Genomic DNA, 21,299 nt, shown 5'->3' on the forward strand with positions numbered 1-21,299 from the left:
ACATCAGATCAAAGAGGTCATCACCTAATCACTAAAAACAATTGAGGCTTATTAAATAATCCCTTAGGTGTTTAATTTCCGCCACTAGCGCTAGCTCAAGGTTCAGTACGTCAAGATCTGTTTACTTAGGAGGGGGTGCTGAAAGCTCCCATACTTACATTGTGGTGGACTCTCTTCATTAAAAAAGGAAAATAAGAAAAGGACTCAAAATCCTTGAGCTCTCAGCTTCTGATTGTTAAGTCAGTTAATTTTTTAAAAGGAAAACTGTCGGCACAAAATGACTGTTCAAATCAAGCACAGGCACTCAGTGCACCCTTGGAGTGGCCGAGCAGTTCAGTGTACCTTCCCACCTACTTGTTTTCTATCTATATCTACCTCCGCATCCTTCCTTGACAGGTCTGGCTTTACAAGAGTCATAGAAGAATGGAGATTTAAAATAAGTAGGTGGGAAGGTGCACCAAGCTGCTCTGCCGCGCCAAGGCTCACCGAGCTGCTCTGCCGCGCCAAGGCTCACAGAGTGCCTGCGCTCGGTTTCAACATTCATTTTGTGCCATCAAGGCTCCCTTTAAATCCTGTAAAGACAAAATCTTTCCATATGCGTTAGAAGGGTATGTGGCCATCATCCCCATCTTGGTACACACATATATGAGAAGAGAGTCTCAAAGAATGGTGAGCCTGGACCAACCATGTTAAAAAGAATGGATGACCATGTGCCGTATTCTACTGTAGAGATGTTTGGTTGATTGTAGATTTCCTCGGTGGAGATTGGGGGGGTCGGGGAGTTTTTGCTCTCTGCTGGACCATAGGATCCAACTGTATCAGTATCATGTTGATGCCGATACAGCACAACGTGGAGCTCGCCTGGAAACATGGGGGCATCGGGCCAGAAGACCGGGGCAAATGCTCTACTTCACTGGCACTTGAGACGCCACTAGCAATTTTATTTTTTTCTTTTGAAGTTTTGCAACCAACACACAATGCCACTGTATTCAAGGGCAGAAACTGGAAGGGGCATATTTTAATTCACAGCATTTCAGCGGATGTGAGCAGCATATTTTCTAAGGCCACTGCAGACCCCAGTCCACATGGATTTATCAGATGGATTGCAGTGCAGAGTGTTTAAGTCAACAGTATCCTGTTCCATAGATTTGCAGTTTTTACAGTAACTTGTAAAAACACATTTAATCTTACTATGCCCACACTAGATTAGGGACATAAAAAAATAATATATAAAAGTGTGTCGCCATCTTGTTACATTTGGCTCCGCTAAACCCAAGGATAAGAGGTCACTTGATGTCTGGTTCTTGCAGCCGTGACATCATTCCAAGAAGTCTCAGACATCTGGGCAAGAGACTGATTAATACAGGCTTGTTACAAAGTGGTTTACAGGTCATCTCCATTGCAACGTACAAACACCAGCTTTATCTGCATTCCCCATTGTACTCGCCAAGATCGTGATATGGCAGGAAAAAATGAGCCACTTTAAATGCAAACTGGGAGACCAAATGGCACAGCTGTCCCCACTACCTGGGCAGGGGCCACAGATCAGATCTCTTTGTCCCCGATTCAAGGAGGAGTTATCATATGGTTACAGGGGACTTTCCTACCTTGGAGATCGGATGGCACGGTATGGGATGGCATGGCATGGCACCGTCTTTGGGACATTTATCAGGATGACAATCTGTCCCCATTTTGCACCTGCTACATTCGGGTGGAAACTATAAATATGACATTAATGTCTATAATGGGAAAACCTCTTTAAGGTTATGTGCACACACTGAGTATTTGCAGCAGATTTTTCTGCAGCAAAAATAACAAAGAGCAATGACAGAACTTCTGCATTTTTTGGTGCATTTTTTACCCAATTCATTTCAATGGGTAAATAATGCTGAAAGAATTGACGGGCTGCAGATATGAACAAACACTGATCGTTCAAATCTGCAAGGAAAAAATAAGCAAGAACAAAAAAAGAGACTTCGGATGCACGTCCCAAGTATGTGAAAAATGTAAACTCTTTATTGACACAAAAAATAAGGAAACACATACGGATCACTCAGAGAATTAAAAACAATAAAAGAGCTAGGGAGCAGGGACAGCATTGCATGTGCAGTCACATATAGATAGATCATATGTAAATATAATAAGAGCACTTACAACATAAGTCAAGAATAGACAGCTCACACATCTATTGCATATTATGAACCCCACAATGGGAGCAGGTTAGAATTATAATGCCCTATGAATATCAATGATATATACATACATATTTTGAGGGCACAAAAACATGAAAATGACAGCTCACATGTCTAACACTAATCACTATGTTCAATTAGATATTATAAATGCAGGACATATGCTTAAGGTTTGTGAATGACTATTAATGAAAGCTTCATTCATCACTGTGGAGGCTTGCCCCTAAAAAGAATCACAGGGTGGTTCACCCTTCTATCTGTGCTATATGAGGATCACATGAGACTAGAGTAGTAAGTGACCACTAAAAAATACTTCATTCACCCATGTGGGTAGATACTAGTCGATGGAGAAAGTAACAGGGTGATTCACCCATCCACTTATGTTATATGGAGGAATCGCATACTCACAGTGACTGCAGCGAGGACTCAAGAACCTGCTTCCTGCTCTGACCTACGCGCGTTTCGGCTTCACTTGCCTTCGAAGGCAAGTGAAGCAGGTTCTTGAGTCCTCGCTGCAGTCACTGTGAGTATGCGATTCCTCCATATAACATAAGTGGATGGGTGAATCACCCTGTTACTTTCTCCATCGACTAGTATCTACCCACATGGGTGAATGAAGTATTTTTTAGTGGTCACTTACTACTCTAGTCTCATGTGATCCTCATATAGCACAGATAGAAGGGTGAACCACCCTGTGATTCTTTTTAGGGGCAAGCCTCCACAGTGATGAATGAAGCTTTCATTAATAGTCATTCACAAACCTTAAGCATATGTCCTGCATTTATAATATCTAATTGAACATAGTGATTAGTGTTAGACATGTGAGCTGTCATTTTCATGTTTTTGTGCCCTCAAAATATGTATGTATATATCATTGATATTCATAGGGCATTATAATTCTAACCTGCTCCCATTGTGGGGTTCATAATATGTAATAGATGTGTGAGCTGTCTATTCTTGACTTATGTTGTAAGTGCTCTTATTATATTTACATATGATCTATCTATATGTGACTGCACATGCAATGCTGTCCCTGCTCCCTAGCTCTTTTATTGTTTTTAATTCTCTGAGTGATCCGTATGTGTTTCCTTATTTTTTGTGTCAATAAAGAGTTTACATTTTTCACATACTTGGGACGTGCATCCGAAGTCTCTTTTTTTGTTCTTGCATGTTATATTACTTCGGTAGTCCCTACCATACTATAGAACAAGTTGTATTATGGGCTGGTTTTAATTCCTATTATTGTTCACCTCAACTTTTCCATGTTGTTGATTATTTAAGGAAAAAAATAAGCAGCGTGTGCACGATATGTCAGAAATCGTATTCACTTTAGTGGTACTGTAAAACGCAGAGTGTGAACAAGCCCTAAGGCCAGTCACAGATCTCTTGCTCTGAACTCAACAGCCTTAGGGCTTTTGTACACGACCGCAAAAATTGCACGAGTGGCATCTGTCGCTTAACCCATTACTTGCCAAATTAGCAATTTTCATTTTTTGTTTTTTTGGACCTCATTGGACCTAATTAGAAAATCTTAGTTGCTAGAAGCAAAAAATTAGGTGTCCCAAAAAAGGACATTGGTAGATAATGTTAACGGATTGCACTAGTCCCCCATGTTATTCTATGGGGCTGTGCACATGTCCGATTTTTCCCTTGGGCTGATGAAAAAAATCACAGCATGCACGATTTGCATCCAAATATCAGATTGCACCCCGATCAGAGTTTAATTAGCATAGTCGGAACGATTTTCTCAGATAAGAGAAAAATTGTTGTGTGGCCCTAGCTGTCTATATCGGGTCTGGGGACCTGTGGCCGATACATACTGGAACTGTGAAACATGACAGTGTGACATTATTCTATGTAAACCGGTAACTAAATGCTTTGCTCTTTTACTGATATGAGTTACAGCCTGAATTATAGGCCAGAACTGCATTAACAATACTTCAGAGCTGAAATCTCCTAGCATTCTTTTCTGTCTCAATCCCTCTATAGAAGTTTTTCTGGTGACCTTTACACCAGACTATCATTGTTGGCGGTACATCTGGGATGTTTGTGCTGCCAACAATTTGTAAACTATATGGGGACAGAATGATCAGCATAAAGTATTCATTGGCCCAAAGTATAGGGCATTAAACGTGCCTGTATGGGCTTGTTACATAGTCAATCACCACTCGTAATAGGCAGAAATAGGTAGTGATGTGACAGTGCCCCAAGGTAGAAGAAATCAATGACAAATCAGGGAATTGTTAATTAAGCAACTCCTTATATAATGTAGAGCTGGGGAAATAAATGAACATGAAGAATGAATGTACCCGGTGTCCATGATTAGATCTACATTCCAGCTTTTGCTGACGTTCAGCCTTCAGGATGATGTCCGTCAAGCAGAACCAAGTGAGATGTGCAGGGAGCAATAAACCTTTCGTGACCGTAGATATGCTCCGCTGTGCCGACTTTGATTTTCATGGGTGTGGTGCAGAAATAGGAAGAAAATAAAAAACCATTTCCCACGTTCATCGTACAGGGGGCCAGCGTCAGAGTCTGAGTTCATGGTACATGTAGTGACCAGGAAGAAAGTTATACTTGATTTCCTTAACAAACAAAGTAGCTGGAAACAGAGATCTGAACTGAAGAAAGCCAAGATTATTTTTAGCCCGCGTTCTGCAAAACATCTAAAATGGGATGGATTTTCTCTGTCCAGCAAAGTGGGAGGTTTGGAAATTTTTCAATAAAATGAGGAGCATAGGGACCAGGAATGAAAAGTTCTTTCATCTACTCTGTATCTCTGGATGGGAGGACATCGTGTACAGTGCTGCTGCCAGTAACATTGGGTTCCCAGAGATCGTGTCCATGGCACAGAGAGACTACTTGACCTACGAACACCACTACGGCTCAGATTTACAAATATAGAGTTGTTTTTCTATTTAACGGGTTTAGCAGCACTTGGAATGAGATTGTCCTTGGTTTGCAGGAGGCACTGTACAGTAAAGCCTCCCGTACACAGACTAACTTTGGCTGATATTCACAAGTTTGGCCAGCAGTCTAAAGTGTATGGGGGACAGTTCAGAAGCAAGTACCAACGGGGCCAACGAACGGGTGGCGGAATGCAACGTGAAAGCACCCTAAGCTGTTTGGGGGGCTTAAAACTCTGTTCATGTCAAAATAATTCATAGGCTCTATACACCTAACGGAGGCTAAAAGAGTGCCCCTATTGTCTTTTGTATGGATGGTGTCTATCAATATACTTTTTATATTATCCTACATTTTTGATCTTTAGACTAGGCAACAGCTATCCAGCATTACAGTTATGATAACAGAACACTGTTACCAATGTAGCAAGACGTAGAAAAAAACATCATGGTCTCAGAACTTGAAGGTTTATTCCCAACATTAAAAATCATCAATTTTCCAGACAATAAATGATAACTTGTAGATCAGTGCTGGTCCGACTATTGGAGCCCCCCACAATGCCAAGATAAAATGGAAGGAGCAGTTGCGGCTGGTGCACAAGGAATGGAAGGAGCAGTTGCGGCTGGTCCACAAGGAATGGAAGGAGCAGTTGCGGCAGGTCCACAAGGAATGGAAGGAGCAGTTGCGGCAGGTCCACAAGGAATGGAAGAAGCAGTTGCGGCAGGTCCACAAGGAATGGAAGGAGCAGTTGCGGCAGGTCCACAAGGAATGGAAGGAGCAGTTGCGGCAGGTCCACAAGGAATGGAAGGAGCAGTTGCGGCAGGTGCACAAGGAATGGAAGGAGCAGTTGCGGCAGGTGCACAAGGAATGGAAGGAGCAGTTGCGGCAGGTGCACAAGGAATGGAAGGAGCAGTTGCGGCAGGTCCACAAGGAATGGAAGGAGCAGTTGCGGCAGGTCCACAAGGAATGGAAGGAGCAGTTGCGGCAGGTCCACAAGCAATGGAAGGAGCAGTTGCGGCAGGTCCACAAGGAATGGAAGGAGCAGTTGCGGCAGGTCCACAAGGAATGGAAGGAGCAGTTGCGGCAGGTCCACAAGGAATGGAAGGAGCAGTTGCGGCAGGTCCACAAGGAATGGAAGGAGCAGTTTCGGCAGGTGCACAAGGAATGGAAGGAGCAGTTGCGGCAGGTGCACAAGGAATGGAAGGAGCAGTTGCGGCAGGTGCACAAGGAATGGAAGGAGCAGTTGCGGCAGGTGCACAAGGAATGGAAGGAGCAGTTGCGGCAGGTCCACAAGGAATGGAAGGAGCAGTTGCGGCAGGTGCACAAGGAATGGAAGGAGCAGTTGCGGCAGGTGCACAAGGAATGGAAGGAGCAGTTGCGGCAGGTCTACAAGGAATGGAAGGAGCAGTTGCGGCAGGTGCACAAGGAATGGAAGGAGCAGTTGCGGCAGGTCCACAAGGAATGGAAGGAGCAGTTGCGGCAGGTCCACAAGGAATGGAAGGAGCAGTTGCGGCAGGTCCACAAGCAATGGAAGGAGCAGTTGCGGCAGGTCCACAAGGAATGGAAGGAGCAGTTGCGGCAGGTCCACAAGGAATGGAAGGAGCAGTTGCGGCAGGTCCACAAGGAATGGAAGGAGCAGTTGCGGCAGGTCCACAAGGAATGGAAGGAGCAGTTTCGGCAGGTGCACAAGGAATGGAAGGAGCAGTTGCGGCAGGTGCACAAGGAATGGAAGGAGCAGTTGCGGCAGGTGCACAAGGAATGGAAGGAGCAGTTGCGGCAGGTCCACAAGGAATGGAAGGAGCAGTTGCGGCAGGTCCACAAGGAATGGAAGGAGCAGTTGCGGCAGGTGCACAAGGAATGGAAGGAGCAGTTGCGGCAGGTGCACAGGGAATGGAAGGAGCAGTTGCGGCAGGTCTACAAGGAATGGAAGGAGCAGTTGCGGCAGGTGCACAAGGAATGGAAGGAGCAGTTGCGGCAGGTCCACAAGGAATGGAAGGAGCAGTTTCGGCAGGTCCACAAGGAATGGAAGGAGCAGTTGCGGCAGGTCCACAAGGAATGGAAGGAGCAGTTGCGCACACATGGGCCACCACAGTGGTCAGACCCACATGCTCATCAAGTTTTCATCTATCCTTTTAGATAAGGGATAGACTTCTAAGCTGATACTCCCAACTATAAAAAGTGTAATCTTAATGTATGGTTGCACTCCATTCTCACGTGTTCTTGATATCGGTGGGGGTGTTAGCAGCCGGAGGAGCTGCTATTAGTCCTGCATGAGCGGTCTCTGAGCTCAATTATCAATCTATGGGTGCAGACAAAACCCTCTGAACACCCTTAAGTGTATGTTTGAGAAAAGACTATTATTGGCAAAAAAAAATAAAATTGTCCTCCTGTGTATTTCACAAGAACACACCAGCATTCAGCTGTATAATTAGTATTGTTCAGCTAGGCAAACACGATCACATGCCAGTGACCATACGTATGTCTCCTGTGAAGCGCGGCGTCTGATTTCAATATGTTATCACAGAAATATTTTTCCCATTGCACACAAAATAGCATACATAGCAGAACAAGAATGTCTCCCGGCGCATTGTAATCTGCTCATGGCCAGAGATAAGAAGTCGGGGTATGAACTTTATTTTCTGCAGAGAGTTTGCATCTTACAACCCAACATTGTGGAATCGACTTAACAGCTGGCTCGCCTCATATCTTTCTACACCCACTTTCTCTTATCTTTTAAATTTCACTACTCGATAACGGAATCCAAATCCCGAGGGACATCCCTCTTTCTGCCGTGTGACAGAGAAATGTCTGAAGACTGATCAGACTACAACCAACGGAGACCCCTTCTACAAATAGTCAAATAAAAGTATCCTAGGTGTGCCCTTCACAATCAAATATAAAAAGTGTTAAGCAATGCAGTGTTAAATATTTGCAAAAACTTTTAACAATCTGGGTAATGATTATAAGAGATCATTACAGACTGCGTAGTTCCATTTTGGTTCTCAAATCCTCAGACAGTTCTCTTCTCCTCTCTCTGTTCTCCATGCTTAGTGTGGCACACACAGACACAGTGCAAAGATTGAGTCAACGTCTCCCCTGTTTATCTGGTTTCAGGTGTGATTTTCTTATTGCCCACACCTGTTACTTGCCACAGGTGAGTTTGAACAAGATTAAATGAGCATCACATGCTTGAAACAAAGTTGTTTACCCCACAATTTTGTAAAATGTGGCAGCAATTTTGTCCAGCCTATTTTTGGAGTTTTGTGAGAAATTATGTCCAATTTACCTTTTTATCAGTTTTTTTTGTGTTGTTCGAATGCACACAAAGTAAATAAACATGTGTATAACAAAACGTGTAATTGCAATAATTTTCTGGGAGAAATACTTTTGTTTTCTGAAACAATTTCAAGGGTATCAACACTTTCGGCCATGACTTAAAGGGTTATTCCCAATGCTGAAAGCTATCACCTATCCATAGGACAAGTTATGCCCCCAATGATCCCAGGAACGAGTCTCCTAAATGTCCCGTCGTAATGGAGTGCCATATTTCCATTGATTGTGTATGGGAATGCTGGAGTAAGCAGTGCATGGAGAGGTGGTTTTTCAGAGCCTGAGACCCTCAGTGATCAGCAAGATACCACCTATTCTGTGCATTGCAATGTTGGGAATAAGGGCCCCATACACATTACATAGTTGTGTCACCTCTCCCGACTCCTCCATACATCTTAGCCAGGTATGGCCAAAAGTTCATGCATTTTTAAAGGAGAGAGCAGAAAAATCCACTGCCAAATAGGTTTTGGAAGTGGCTTATCTCCTGAAAACCAAAAGGATCTGACAGTAAACTTCAAATTGCCCGATCCTTCTCTCCCCTGACATCATCTGTCGGGGAAATTCATAAATTTGGAGATAAATAATAAAAACCATAATAGATAAACTTGTTCACAGTGTTTGTCAGGCTACAGAATATTCTGCATGCTCTGAAAATAATCTTTTAGAAATCTTTCAGACAGCACAGATATATTCATTTTCTTCTGTGTTTTTCCATTTTAGGTGAACACACTGTAGGGGGGCAGAGTTTAGCAAAGGGGAGTTGCTTGGTGAACCTACAATACAACGGGCTGCAGCAAGAGCCTCCCCCCACTGCAAAGGACTGGGACAAATGTAGAATTTAGATACATTTTTCTTTGTTTTAATTAAAAGGGGTGAAATTAAATCAAAATAGTGTAGGAAATTAAATTAATTATTACTGGGATTTTCTGGAGTGTTTTTCCATATTTTGTGTTCCTTTCATTGGCTGCATAAGGTTTAATCAGCGAGGAAGGACAAGTCTACAAAGCAGTTTCTAAAATGAAGCCAGAAACTCCGGCCGATCAGAGTTATTGTATAGTTGCTTAGCCAAATAGGGAAATTATTATCATCGTACTCAGAATATTAGATCGAATAAAGTTACAAAGCCTCCCACATTCGCAGTAAATCTTTGTTTTGTAGTTACATACCTGGAGAGAAGAATATTACAGTTCTGCGCTCGTCTTCCATCTATCACAGAAAGCTCCTTCACCTTCTTCGAGCCAAGCGTACCCTCATTAGAATCAGGCTCTTTCTAAAAAAAAAAAATCACAAATAAAGCAACAGGGTTAAATTGTAATCGAATTGACTGGTACGTGCTTCATAGTGCATAAATGACCACTAATCCAAAAATACTCCAATATTATAGTAGAAGAACTGTGCAAAATACTTATGCTGCAAAAGAATGATGGAAAGCTAATAGTAATTTTAGAAGAATTGGTCAGATTGTTATCAGGAAGGTTTAATTGGACTACGTGCACATAAAGACAAATGCGCTGGATTTTGTCCAATTTAGGAAGTGCTGTAGATATAAATGGTAAGAAATCAAGTAAAATTATAAAAGTATAATATTCAGAATAGACATTGGTGTCCTATTGCTAAGATATGCCGCCAAGGTCAGGTCGGTAGGGGATCGACCAATCACTAATTGAAGTAGGAGCGGTGGCAAGTGCTCCTTTTTGCCTTTATTCAGAGACTACGCTCCCAATTATGGTCTGGAAACAAATGGCTTTTTTGGCACTATGATCTAGCACATAAATGTGGTCAGAGTAATCGGACATCTACTAATTGGGGCATTGATGGCACAGCCTAGCATTATATCCCCTAAATTATAACACCTTTTGGAAGAATATCCTTCAAAACAGAATGTAAGAAAATGAAAAATAACACTTGGTACGTTATGGGGACTTTATATTTTTGGGTTTAGTGGTCATTTAAAAAAAAAAAGTAATAAAAAAAAGGATTGTTAATTTCTTCCAGATAATGTCAGTGTTAGAAATGTCAATTTTCACACGAAACAAAAAAAAGTGAATTGTATAGTAAGCGTTTAGGACTATGTTTGTTTTTTTTTTGCTTTTTCGTAAAATTTTCAGATTTCTGAGTTGGGGGCAGGTAGGACTTCAGTAGGGTCTAAGCGGCTTCTTGGCCTCCTCACCAGGACATGAGGTTAAATAATTACTTGTATAATATAAATGTTTAATGCTGGGGTTCCCAGTTTTTGATAGATGGGGTTCTTTATCATAGTAACTATGGAGCTGTGGGTACAGCTGGTTCTCTCCTGCTTCTACCCCCTAGTTTCATACTTTGCGGCTAATATGGCTATCAAATGAAAAAAAAGGAGCAAAATAAATACTTGCTAAAATATCTGCAAAGTCCACAGTTTCAAAACCTTGTTGATTAAATAAAATGTCCCTGTGCTGAGATAATCTTATAAATGTTCCCTTGCTGTGTACTGTGTAATGGCTGTGTCTGACCGTGCAGGAACATGGTCTGATCATACCACAGCTCCTGGGCACAAAAAGAATCAGCTGTGATCCCCTGCTGTAATGTCTGTATACTCTTTTGCTTCCTCCCCTGCCCAGGAGATGTGGTATGATCAGACCATGTTCCTGCACGGTCAGACACAACCATTACACAGTACACAGCAGGGGCACATTTATAAGATTATCTCAGCACAGGAACATTTTATTTAAACAAATCCAATTGTGGAACTTATTATTATTCTAAGATCTATTGATTAAGATGTAATTTTGTTCGTGGGAAAACCCCTTTAAATAAAAGTGATCTGACCGTTCTTCAGACCTTTTCTGATTAGAAGAAGCTCCATACTTCTAAAGACAAGTCAATGGAAATCATAAAAAGACGCCTGGAAAACACCTTAAAGGACTTAAGAAAATATTACATGCAAATTGCCCCAAAAGACGCTATAAAACGTCTTCTAAACCTCTCCAGCAAATACTGAAAAAACGCACAAAATGTACATTGCGTGCGGGCTGATTCCTGGCTACTTCATCGATCTTTTAGATTATTCCCCACCTGCTGTCACTCCCATGACCTTGATTTGTCTCGTGTATGTGTGTGTGTATGTGTGTATATATATATATATATATATACACATACACACACACACACACACACACATATATACAGTACAGACCAAAAGTTTGGACACACCTTCTCATTTAACGATTTTTCTGTATTTTCATGACTATGAAAATTGTACATTCACACTGAAGGCATCAAAACTATAAATTACCACATGTGGAATTATATACTTAACAAAAAAGTGTGAAACAGCTGAAAATATGTCTTATATTCTAGGTTCTTCAAAGTAGCCACCTTTTGCTTTGATGACTGCTTTGCACACTCTTGGCATTCTCTTGATGAGCTTCAAGAGGTAGTCACCGGAAATGGTCTTCCAACAATCTTGAAGGAGTTTCCAGAGATGCTTAGCACTTGTTGGCCCTTTTGCCTTCACTCTGCCATCCAGCTCACCCCAAACCATCTCGATTGGGTTCAGGTCTGGTGACTGTGGAGGCCAGGTCATCTGGCGTAGCACCCCATCACTCTCCTTCTTGGTCAAATAGCCCTTACACAGCCTGGAGGTGTGTTTGGGGTCATTGTCCTGTTGAAAAATAAATGATGGTCCAACTAAACGCAAACCGGATGGAATAGCATGCCGCTGCAAGATGCTGTGGTAGCCATGCTGGTTCAGTATGCCTTCAATTTTGAATAAATCTCCAACAGTGTCACCAGCAAAGCCCCCCCACACCATCACACATCCTCCTCCATGCTTCACGGTGGGAACCAGGCATGTAGAGTCCATCCGTTCACCTTTTCTGTGTCGCACAAAGACACGGTGGTTGGAACCAAAGATCTCAAATTTGGACTCATCAGACCAAAGCACAGATTTCCACTGGTCTAATGTCCATTCCTTGTGTTCTTTAGCCCAAACAAGTCTCTTCTGCTTGTTGCCTGTCCTTAGCAGTGGTTTCCTAGCAGCTATTTTACCATGAAGGCCTGCTGCACAAAGTCTCCTCTTAACAGTTGTTGAAGAGATGTGTCTGCTGCTAGAACTCTGTGTGGCATTGACCTGGTCTCTAATCTGAGCTGCTGTTAACCTGCGATTTCTGAGGCTGGTGACTCGGATAAACTTATCCTCAGAAGCAGAGGTGACTCTTGGTCTTCCTTTCCTGGGGCTGTCCTCATGTGAGCCAGTTTCATTGTAGCGCTTGATGGTTTTTGCAACTGCACTTGGGGACACTTTCAAAGTTTTCCCAATTTTTCGCACTGACTGACCTTCATTTCTTAAAGTAATGATGACCACTCGTTTTTCTATACTTAGAATTTGTATTATGGCAAGAAAAAAGCAGCTAACAGTCTATTCAGTAGGACTATCAGCTGTGTATCCACCAGACTTCTGCACAACACAACTGATGGTCCCAACCCCATTTATAAGGCAAGAAATCCCACTTATTAAACCTGACAGGGCACACCTGTGAAGTGAAAACCATTTCCGGTGACTACCTCTTGAAGCTCATCAAGAGAATGCCAAGAGTGTGCAAAGCAGTCATCAAAGCAAAAGGTGGCTACTTTGAAGAACCTAGAATATAAGACATATTTTCAGTTGTTTCACACTTTTTTGTTAAGTATATAATTCCACATGTGTTAATTCATAGTTTTGATGCCTTCAGTGTGAATGTACAATTTTCAGGGAATAGGGGAGGCATCCATGTACTTGCAGCCTCATTTACATAATGATTTTGCTCAGCGGTGGAACATCTATTTGCGGCCAGGATGAGATGATTAAATTTGTCTTTTATTAACCCTATCAGGAAAGTTATTCATTTGGTCACCCTAAAGCTCCTGACAAGTTACCGTTGAATAAAAGTAGTAGATGCAAAGCCCTGACTTCATAATGGGTCCCTAAGAATTTTAGTTCTGTCGCTGCTGAATACTTTGAAATTTCATCGTTTATTATGGATGGTGATAGAAATAAATTGCAAGCACCACTGAAGCCATGCCGAACCCCTTGTCAGAGGACTGAATGAGTCACACCAAGAAAAGAAAAAGAATCTAGAAGATTAAAATATTAGAATTGTTATAAATTCAAAGGTTTAAATGATAAAATTCGAGAGTACGGTACCAGAGCCCTAAATGTCTCTCTTCTGAAGACTGCCTGTGTGTGCAAAATAAACCTCTTAACACATCATCATTGCATTTAGCTTCTACTCTGCAATATTTATGTTGGATTGTGCAGAAAGAACATGAAAGAAAGAGGTCTGCCGCTTATTTCGGTCATGTCTAGGGTCACATACAAGATAAGAAATTACTAGTGTTGAGCGAGTATGTTCTGTTAACCCTTTCGGCGAGTATGCTCGGGCCGAGCTCCGAGTAGTTACAGCTGCTCGGTGATATGGTTGAATCGCTCCATGATTTGCAACGGTTTGACAGTATTAATACATGCGAGGAATGTCTATTTCTTACACTTTCCTCACATGTAATTAAGCTGTCAAACAGTTGCAAATCATGCACACGGGAGCGATTTAACCTGATCACCGAGCAGCTGTAAATACTCGGAGCTCGGCCCGAGCATACTCGGACAGAAGATACTCGCTCAACCCTAGAAATTACAGGTAGGCTTTCCGATAAAGATTGGGGAATATCGAATCTAAAAACATATTACAACTAACAAAAAAGAAATGGTTAAAACTAATATGGCCATAATGTAACTTGACACCAGACAGCCGCTATAGTCCAGATACACAATTGTCAATTTTACAAGACAGGATTGTGTACCATGGATCAAATCTGTCAATTAGCAGCGCAGACAATTCAGACGTACAACCACTGTAGTCAGTAGTACAATGAGCTGGTCGCGGCAGCGGACTCACCTGCTTGATGCCGTTGTTCATGGAGAAATCCTGCAGCCAAATCAGCAGCCAAGCATTGGGAAGAAAGGCAATCATTGCGTGCAATTCAGCGGTGGCAGCAAATTAAGAGAGATAGGAGATAGAAAGTGGCCAAAGCAGATCAGCAACATGTAGTACGTTTTAGGTAAACGCTTGCAGCAAAGAGCCGTCCGGTAACAATACAGACTCGGCGACGTCAATATATTGTGAAAGCAATGAGATGGTCTACAAGCTTCATAGACATTCGATTAATTCTACACATCATGCACAGGGTAGATTGGTGGTGGTCCTAAATCTGCTGCATCGGTAACATTAGCCGTGCTGATTAATTGGTGCAATATTGTAATTGTATAAACCTAAGACCTCGTGCAAAAGGCAAAGCTTCTTACTATGGGGACAGGCACTCCGAGCATTGCCGTATGGTGTCTCCAAATGCAATGCATACTCCATAATACAGCCACTGAAGGAGCACGTTGCATTTTCCTTATTAAAGGTGTTTTTCAGGATTTAGGTCACCAATATCAGATCTTTTGGGCACCATCACTGATCAGCAGTTTGCAACTCCCACAGAAGCTGGACACACAGTGTACAGAGCCAGAATAGCACAACTCCGGACGCTGTGTAGTGCTCGACCTCCGGTATCGCAGTCAGCTCCTATTGTAGTGAATGTGATCAGAGCTGCAGTACTGAGTACAGCCACTACAGAGTGTACAGTGATGTGCTGTTGAGCAGATTGGTGGAGGTCCTAGGTGTGGGCAGGTCATCAATATTACAATCCTGAAAAACTCCTTTAACTCTCACAAAAGAAATCCTCAGTATAGAGAGGCATACAGAAGTGAAGTATGGCTGCCATATAATGGTAGTATGCATGAGCCCTAAACCTATATATAAAATCCAAGTAACACACCATATAAAAGTAATATATATTACAGAATAGTGAATATATTCACAGGACCCTGGTTAAGCGGCCATGTCAATAATCCGGTTGGTAGCCCTGCTAACCACCCCTCCATGGGGCCTCTTTTGATGTGAAGGCCCAGGACGACGCCATCGTTGTTGCACCAGGCCTCAGAAGAGGCACCGGCGATGCAGGCGTAGGAGGAGGTGCACAGGGCTCCTCACTGGCGGAGACAGACTGTAGAGGCCCCTGGGCAAGGACAGTATATGGGCCCCTTGCAGTCCAGCAGCCCATTATAGTGCATAATTCCACCTATTTTGGAGATGGAAATGTATGGACCTCTTTATGTTTTGGGCCCCAGTGTGGTTGCACCAATGATATCTCCACCCCTGAGGTTCCTATCTGTGGCCACTGGACTCGAGTTTCGTAAATGGATCATTTATCCCTAAGTAAATAGATAACCTACTACGAATACAATAAATGGTGATATGATATCCTCCATAAAGAGCAACACCGGTAGAAAGATAACTGGATTTTGTAGTAGATTTATAGTGAATGTACCATGGGGAAATTTACCTATTATTGTTTAAATAATTTTTTTTTGCATTTAATTTTTTTTTCCACATCACGATCTGTATTAAAAATCAAAAATCTTGCAATTCTCACTCTGACCACTAGGGATATTCTAGACTCCTCCTTCCTGTTTCAGGAAATCCACATGTACATTAGCCGCAGTAAACAGACCCCGACCCTAACCTTTGTATTGAAGCATATCATGTCATTGTGAAGGGAAGGCAGAGCAGGTGAGCTGTGACATCATCTACTGTGATTGATGGAGCCTGTGTTATCAGTTGTGTATAGAGTCAGTCATTGTAATCCTGCCTGTGTAGGATAAGAAAGCGCCTGCGGAATAGTCTTTCTTATAGAACAGGATGTACGAGTCTAAATTAGATCCGGCACTGTGATAATTGTAAAATTATGGATTTAGTTATTTTTTAATACAGGATATGATATGGGGGAAAAAAAATGAAAAAATTACATAACGCAAAATGTTGGCCATTTTCTGATGACATTCTCTTTAACCTCAAATATTAGTAGTATGCTCTCTATATTGGGATGCTATATACAACCAAGTTAGTCCATTTCTGCAGGATATACAATTCTGAATTCTCACATCCTTGTCCAACATAAAAAAAAAAATTCTGTTCATCGTATATGAAATGGGATTTAATTGTACTTCCTAATAAGTTCCTTCAATTATGCCCATATTTCCCGGCTTCAGCGCCTCTCCTGCTGTTCCGGTATCACCATTGTCATGTTGGTCTTGACACACTCAAGGAGCTTTCCTTTCTTTTGTGTTAGCACATATTAAAGAGGACTGGCTGATGGGGGCCATTCCTGTCTCTAAATTGGCAGTGACAGGAAAAGGGGTTGTCCTAATCAGCTTCCTTCCCCATCGAGAGTCAGTACATAGATGAAGGAAGCTCTTGGCTGTATTGAAGGCTAACATTGAGGTGGAGCTGCCGGGCCGGTAAGGGGGGCACCAAAAATGGTAAACTTGACATACATACATCACAAACAATGAAATGTAATTTTGCTGGACAACCCCTTTAACTTAGAAAGTTACTTTTCCCACTTTACTACTCAAGCTTCAACCCGAGATGAGTACGGTTTAATGGCAGTGAATTTGTGCAGCGAGTCTACCTGTGGTCTTTGGTACGCGGAGAAGGTCCGTTCAATATCTTCTAGATCTAATATTTTGAACACCTTGGTATCATCAAGATCAGTCCAGAGAGTTCCTTCCAGTTTGTTCTAGAAAGGAAAGTAAAGATATATTAAGAGCTTATAGCCTCGAAACCAAATGTGTAAAGGGGTTCCTCCACCCCCTTAAATAAAAAAATCTCTCTTATATGTGGTGTGACCATCCACCTATCGTGAGAAAGGCTTATATGAGGAAATATTTAGTGAGGATAGCTTCCTACATAAGGACATATACAATCTCCGTATACACACCTCTGAAAGCTTATTCCAGTTAAAGGATTTAAGTGGGTTGGTCGGCTGAGGGATATTTTTCTTTTTCAGTGATGAACACAGAGGTCCAGGAGCTGCAGACATAAATCCTAAACGTGGAGCTCCTGGTGGTGCAGGGGGGGCTCCTGGTGGTGGAGGTGGCGGGGGTGGAGGAGCCATTCCTCCAAGTAGAGGTGGTGGCGGAGGAGGAGGAGGTGGCATCATGTTTCCAGGAGGCAGAGGTACCGGACCACCTGGGGCTCCTGGTGGAGGAGGAGGTCCTCCCGGAATGGGAGCATAGATTGCTCGCTGCAAAAGAGCAATAATGAATTCACTGAGAAAGGCCACAATCATAAACTTAAAAGCGATACACTTCACCTTTAAAAGTTGTGGAAATTTCAATTTTTGAGAAAAGTCCTAAAAATATATATAAATAGTAGGATAGTTTGACTCCCAACTCAGTGCACTTATTATAAGAATTGCAATGGGGCATTCAAAAAAACCCTAATAATTTAATGTAAAAACCTGACATACACTTTTATAAAGTTTTTTTTCTCCATATCATGATCTCTATAAAAAAAAAATCCTAAAACTTTCACTTTAGCTCATACTTCCTGTTCTTTACAGAAGACTTTTCAGCAGTCTCATTATTACCACAGACAGGATTACAATGACAGATAATACAGCTATATACACTGATCTGCAATGATCTTTGCCCACATCGGAGCATGCATAGAAAGCTTTACTTGCAGAATTAGCCAGAGTCAATTTATTGCAGTTTATGGCCAAGCGGCTTCTGAAGAGGCCAGGAAGTAGATTGACTGACTCATTCTACAGGAGAGCTTTCTAAGCACGCTCCGATCTGGGCAAAGATCATTGTGCATGGAGGGGGATGAGGTGAGCTATGACTATAACGAACCTGAATTATCTACTGTATATAGAGGTGTTAGTGGACATTGTAATCCTGTCTGTGATAATAATGAGACTGCTGAAAAGTCTTTTGTAAAGGACAGGAAGTATGAGTTTAGTATAAGACCTAGTGGACAGTGTGAAAATTGCAAGATTATTTTTCTTTTAAATAGATTAGTTTCAGTACATTTATTATTATATCTTAATACATTTTCAATCTGATTTAAACAATAGTTTGTCTTTTTATGAAACATTCCCCTTAGTGGTTGTCTCATGACACATATACAAATTTCTATCATGTGGCAACCCCTTTAATTTTTACAAGTTCTACAAATGTGATCGTTGCTAATGAGAATGGTTGGGATTTCTTACGTTATTCAGCTCCTGGACTTGTGCTGTGAGCTCCACCACCTGCTGCTTCACTTGCTTGCACTCTGTAGATTCCTTTTCTAGCTTCTCCTTCATCTTGTTCAGAGTCTCCATCATCTCCTCTTTCTCCTGAGTTTTGGCGTCGCACTCTCGCTCCTTTTTCTCCAGTTTCTGCTGCAGCTCATGATGCTCTGGAATGGGATAAATGGATGTAAGTCACGGGATCGGGTGTTTTTTGCTTTTTTTTTTGCATGCACAAATAGGTCAGTCCTACTTTACAAAGAATTAAAGGGGTTTTCCCATTAACAAAGTACATTTTAATTCAATAGATCTTGGAATAATAATAAGTTCCACAATTGGATGTGTTTAAAAAATATGTTCCTGTGCTGAGATAATCTTATAAATGTGCCCCTGCTGTGTACTGTGTAATGGCTGTGTCTGACCGTACAGGAACATGGTCTGATCATACCACATCTCCTGGGCAGGGGAGGAAGCAAAAGAGTATACAGACATTACAGCAGGGGATCACAGCTGATTCTTTCTGTGAGATAAAACATTTCCCTGCCTGTTTTTATGCAATGGTTTACCTCACAGAAAGGACAGCAGGGGATCACAGCTGATTCTGTCTGTATACTCTTTTGCGTCCTCCCCTGTCCAGGAGCTGTGGTATGATCAGACCATGTTCTTGCACAGTCAGACACAGCCATTACACAGTACACAGCAAGGGAACATTTATAAGATTATCTCAGCACAGGAACATTTTATTTAAAAACATCCAATTGAGGAACTTATTATTAGTCAAAGATCTTTTGATTAAAATTAACTTTGTTTGTGGGAAAACCTCTTTAATTTTATAAAACAGAATTAGGAGTGGTCCAGGTAGCGCTGTGGTATTACAGATTATCAAATGAAGACTATAAAATTAGTATGACTAAGAAGAAAAATCCTATTTACAGAATAAGTGACTAATGTATGATAGCTGGGGGTCCCATTGCTGGGACCCCTACCAATCACGAGAACTTGGGTTCTCGTATCACCTGGTGAATGGAGCAGTGGACACATGAGCATTACAGCTCTATTCATTGTCTATGGGACTGACGTAGCAGAGCATCACACATTTACCTTTTCTCATCTTCTCAGCCTGCTCCTTCCACTGCTTCACTTCATTCTCATTAACCAGCCTGAGTAGAAATAAAACCATCAAAGTAACCAGAAGGGTCTTATAAATGTGGAAAACAAGGGCTGATGTACGTATAACAGGTCAAACATCTGCACATCCAGTGCTAAGCTACAAATCTGCACTCCTAGTCATCTAAATGGTGCAATAATGTTGTGCAGCTTGGATAAGAGGAGCATTAAATGAATACAGCAGACTCCTTGCACTCCACCTGTCCGCTCACTGCGGTGATCTACAGGTAGCTCTTGTAGGATTTTGGACGGGTTTGAGAAGACATCAATGAAGCCCAAAGCACTGGGGTTTAGGTCACGGCCATCCTTGACTTTTCTTGAGAAGCTTCACCTCCTTGACTCCAGAAAGGTTATTTATATTTACAGCTCTCACATCTTGTTAGTTTCTTTACCTCTTCTGCTTATCCCAAACCTGTCAAATCCCTGAGGACATAGTACATCCTCTCAATCCTGAAAAAATCCTGCACATGCAGAGGGAATCTGGGTAGGATGTAGGATTTTGGACGGATTAGAGAAGACCTCAATGAAGCCCAATGCACTGGGGCTTAGGTCATGGCCATTCTTCACTTTTTCTGAGAAATTCCACCTCCTTGACTCCAGAAAGATTTTTTATATTTAGAACATGTGGGGATTTAAAGTTTTTTTTTAATCAATTTTGCTCCTACTGTGAAGTTATTCCCTACCCCAGTGTTCCCCAACTCTGGTCTTCAAGAGCCACCAACAGGTCATGTTTTCAGGATTTCCTTAGTATTGCCCAAGTGATGGAATTCTTGCCTGTCCAGGTGATGCAATGCTAAGGAAATCCTAAAATCATGACCTGTTGGTGGCTCTTGAGGACGGAAGTTGGGGAACACTGCCCTATTCCATAACTGCCTGATCACTGGTGGTCATCGATCCCAAGAATCAGGCTCTGTAGAGTCCACACTTGAATGGTGTGAAGGTCGAGAATTATAGTAATGATCCAATTGTGTTACCAATACATTCTGTCTGGTCCATAACTATTAGTTTTCCTTCCATAAGGCTGTGTGCCCACGATGCGTTTTTTAAGCGTTTCCGCAGCGGCAAAAACGCTGCATAAACGTTTAAAAAATGCATGGTAGAAGGCCTGCCATGTCCCCCAATGATAATCCGCATGCGCTGTGCAAATTTCTGTTGCGGATTATCATTGCGGAAAAAAACGCAGCACTAGCAATTATTTTGCGGAAGTGCTGTGTTTTCGCCGCCATTGACTTGCATTAGAACGCATGGATTACGCATCACTGTATATGTAGATGCGGATTCCATGAGTTCTAATGTGCGGATGGTACCCGGGTGTGGAGGAGAGGAGACTCTCCTCCGGACCTGGGTACCATAGAAAACTGTAAAAAAAAAAAAAAAAAAAAGAAAAGAAAAAATAAATATATATACTTACCTTCTGGCGGCCCCCGATGCGCTGCTCCTCTCATGCCAGCAGTTCGCGATGGACTGAAGGACCTTCGCTGATGTCACAGTCATGTGACGGGTCACGAGACGCTGATGTCGGCAGGTCCTTCAGTGTACCGCTGCCGGCAAGGGAGAACGGAGGGAAGCAGG

The 21,299-nt window shown here is 42.2% G+C and overlaps 1 protein-coding gene across 7 annotated transcripts in view; it reads right to left on the minus strand.

Annotated features, from left to right (window-relative positions):
• The window catches only part of DAAM1 (dishevelled associated activator of morphogenesis 1), a 188,257-nt gene that overhangs the window by 20,930 nt on the left and 146,028 nt on the right, over positions 1-21,299 (minus strand). For 5 of the 7 annotated variants that reach the window (XM_073638751.1, XM_073638750.1, XM_073638748.1 and 2 more), the window contains 7 exons: positions 19,662-19,720; positions 18,543-18,730; positions 17,265-17,570; positions 16,956-17,063; positions 14,336-14,365; positions 13,588-13,620; positions 9,593-9,696 (listed from right to left, as the gene is read on the minus strand). In XM_073638751.1, coding sequence (XP_073494852.1) covers positions 9,593-9,696; positions 13,588-13,620; positions 14,336-14,365; positions 16,956-17,063; positions 17,265-17,570; positions 18,543-18,730; positions 19,662-19,720 — 828 coding nt within the window. The remainder of the gene's footprint in view (positions 1-9,592; positions 9,697-13,587; positions 13,621-14,335; positions 14,366-16,955; positions 17,064-17,264; positions 17,571-18,542; positions 18,731-19,661; positions 19,721-21,299) is intronic. The other 2 variants (XM_073638753.1, XM_073638754.1) reach the window with 2 other exon arrangements.

The sequence above is a fragment of the Phyllobates terribilis genome, unplaced genomic scaffold (genome assembly GCF_046119375.1).
Source record: "Phyllobates terribilis strain yellow unplaced genomic scaffold, ASM4611937v1 Scaffold_7__3_contigs__length_470593459, whole genome shotgun sequence".
NCBI classification, from domain to species: domain Eukaryota; kingdom Metazoa; phylum Chordata; class Amphibia; order Anura; family Dendrobatidae; genus Phyllobates; species Phyllobates terribilis.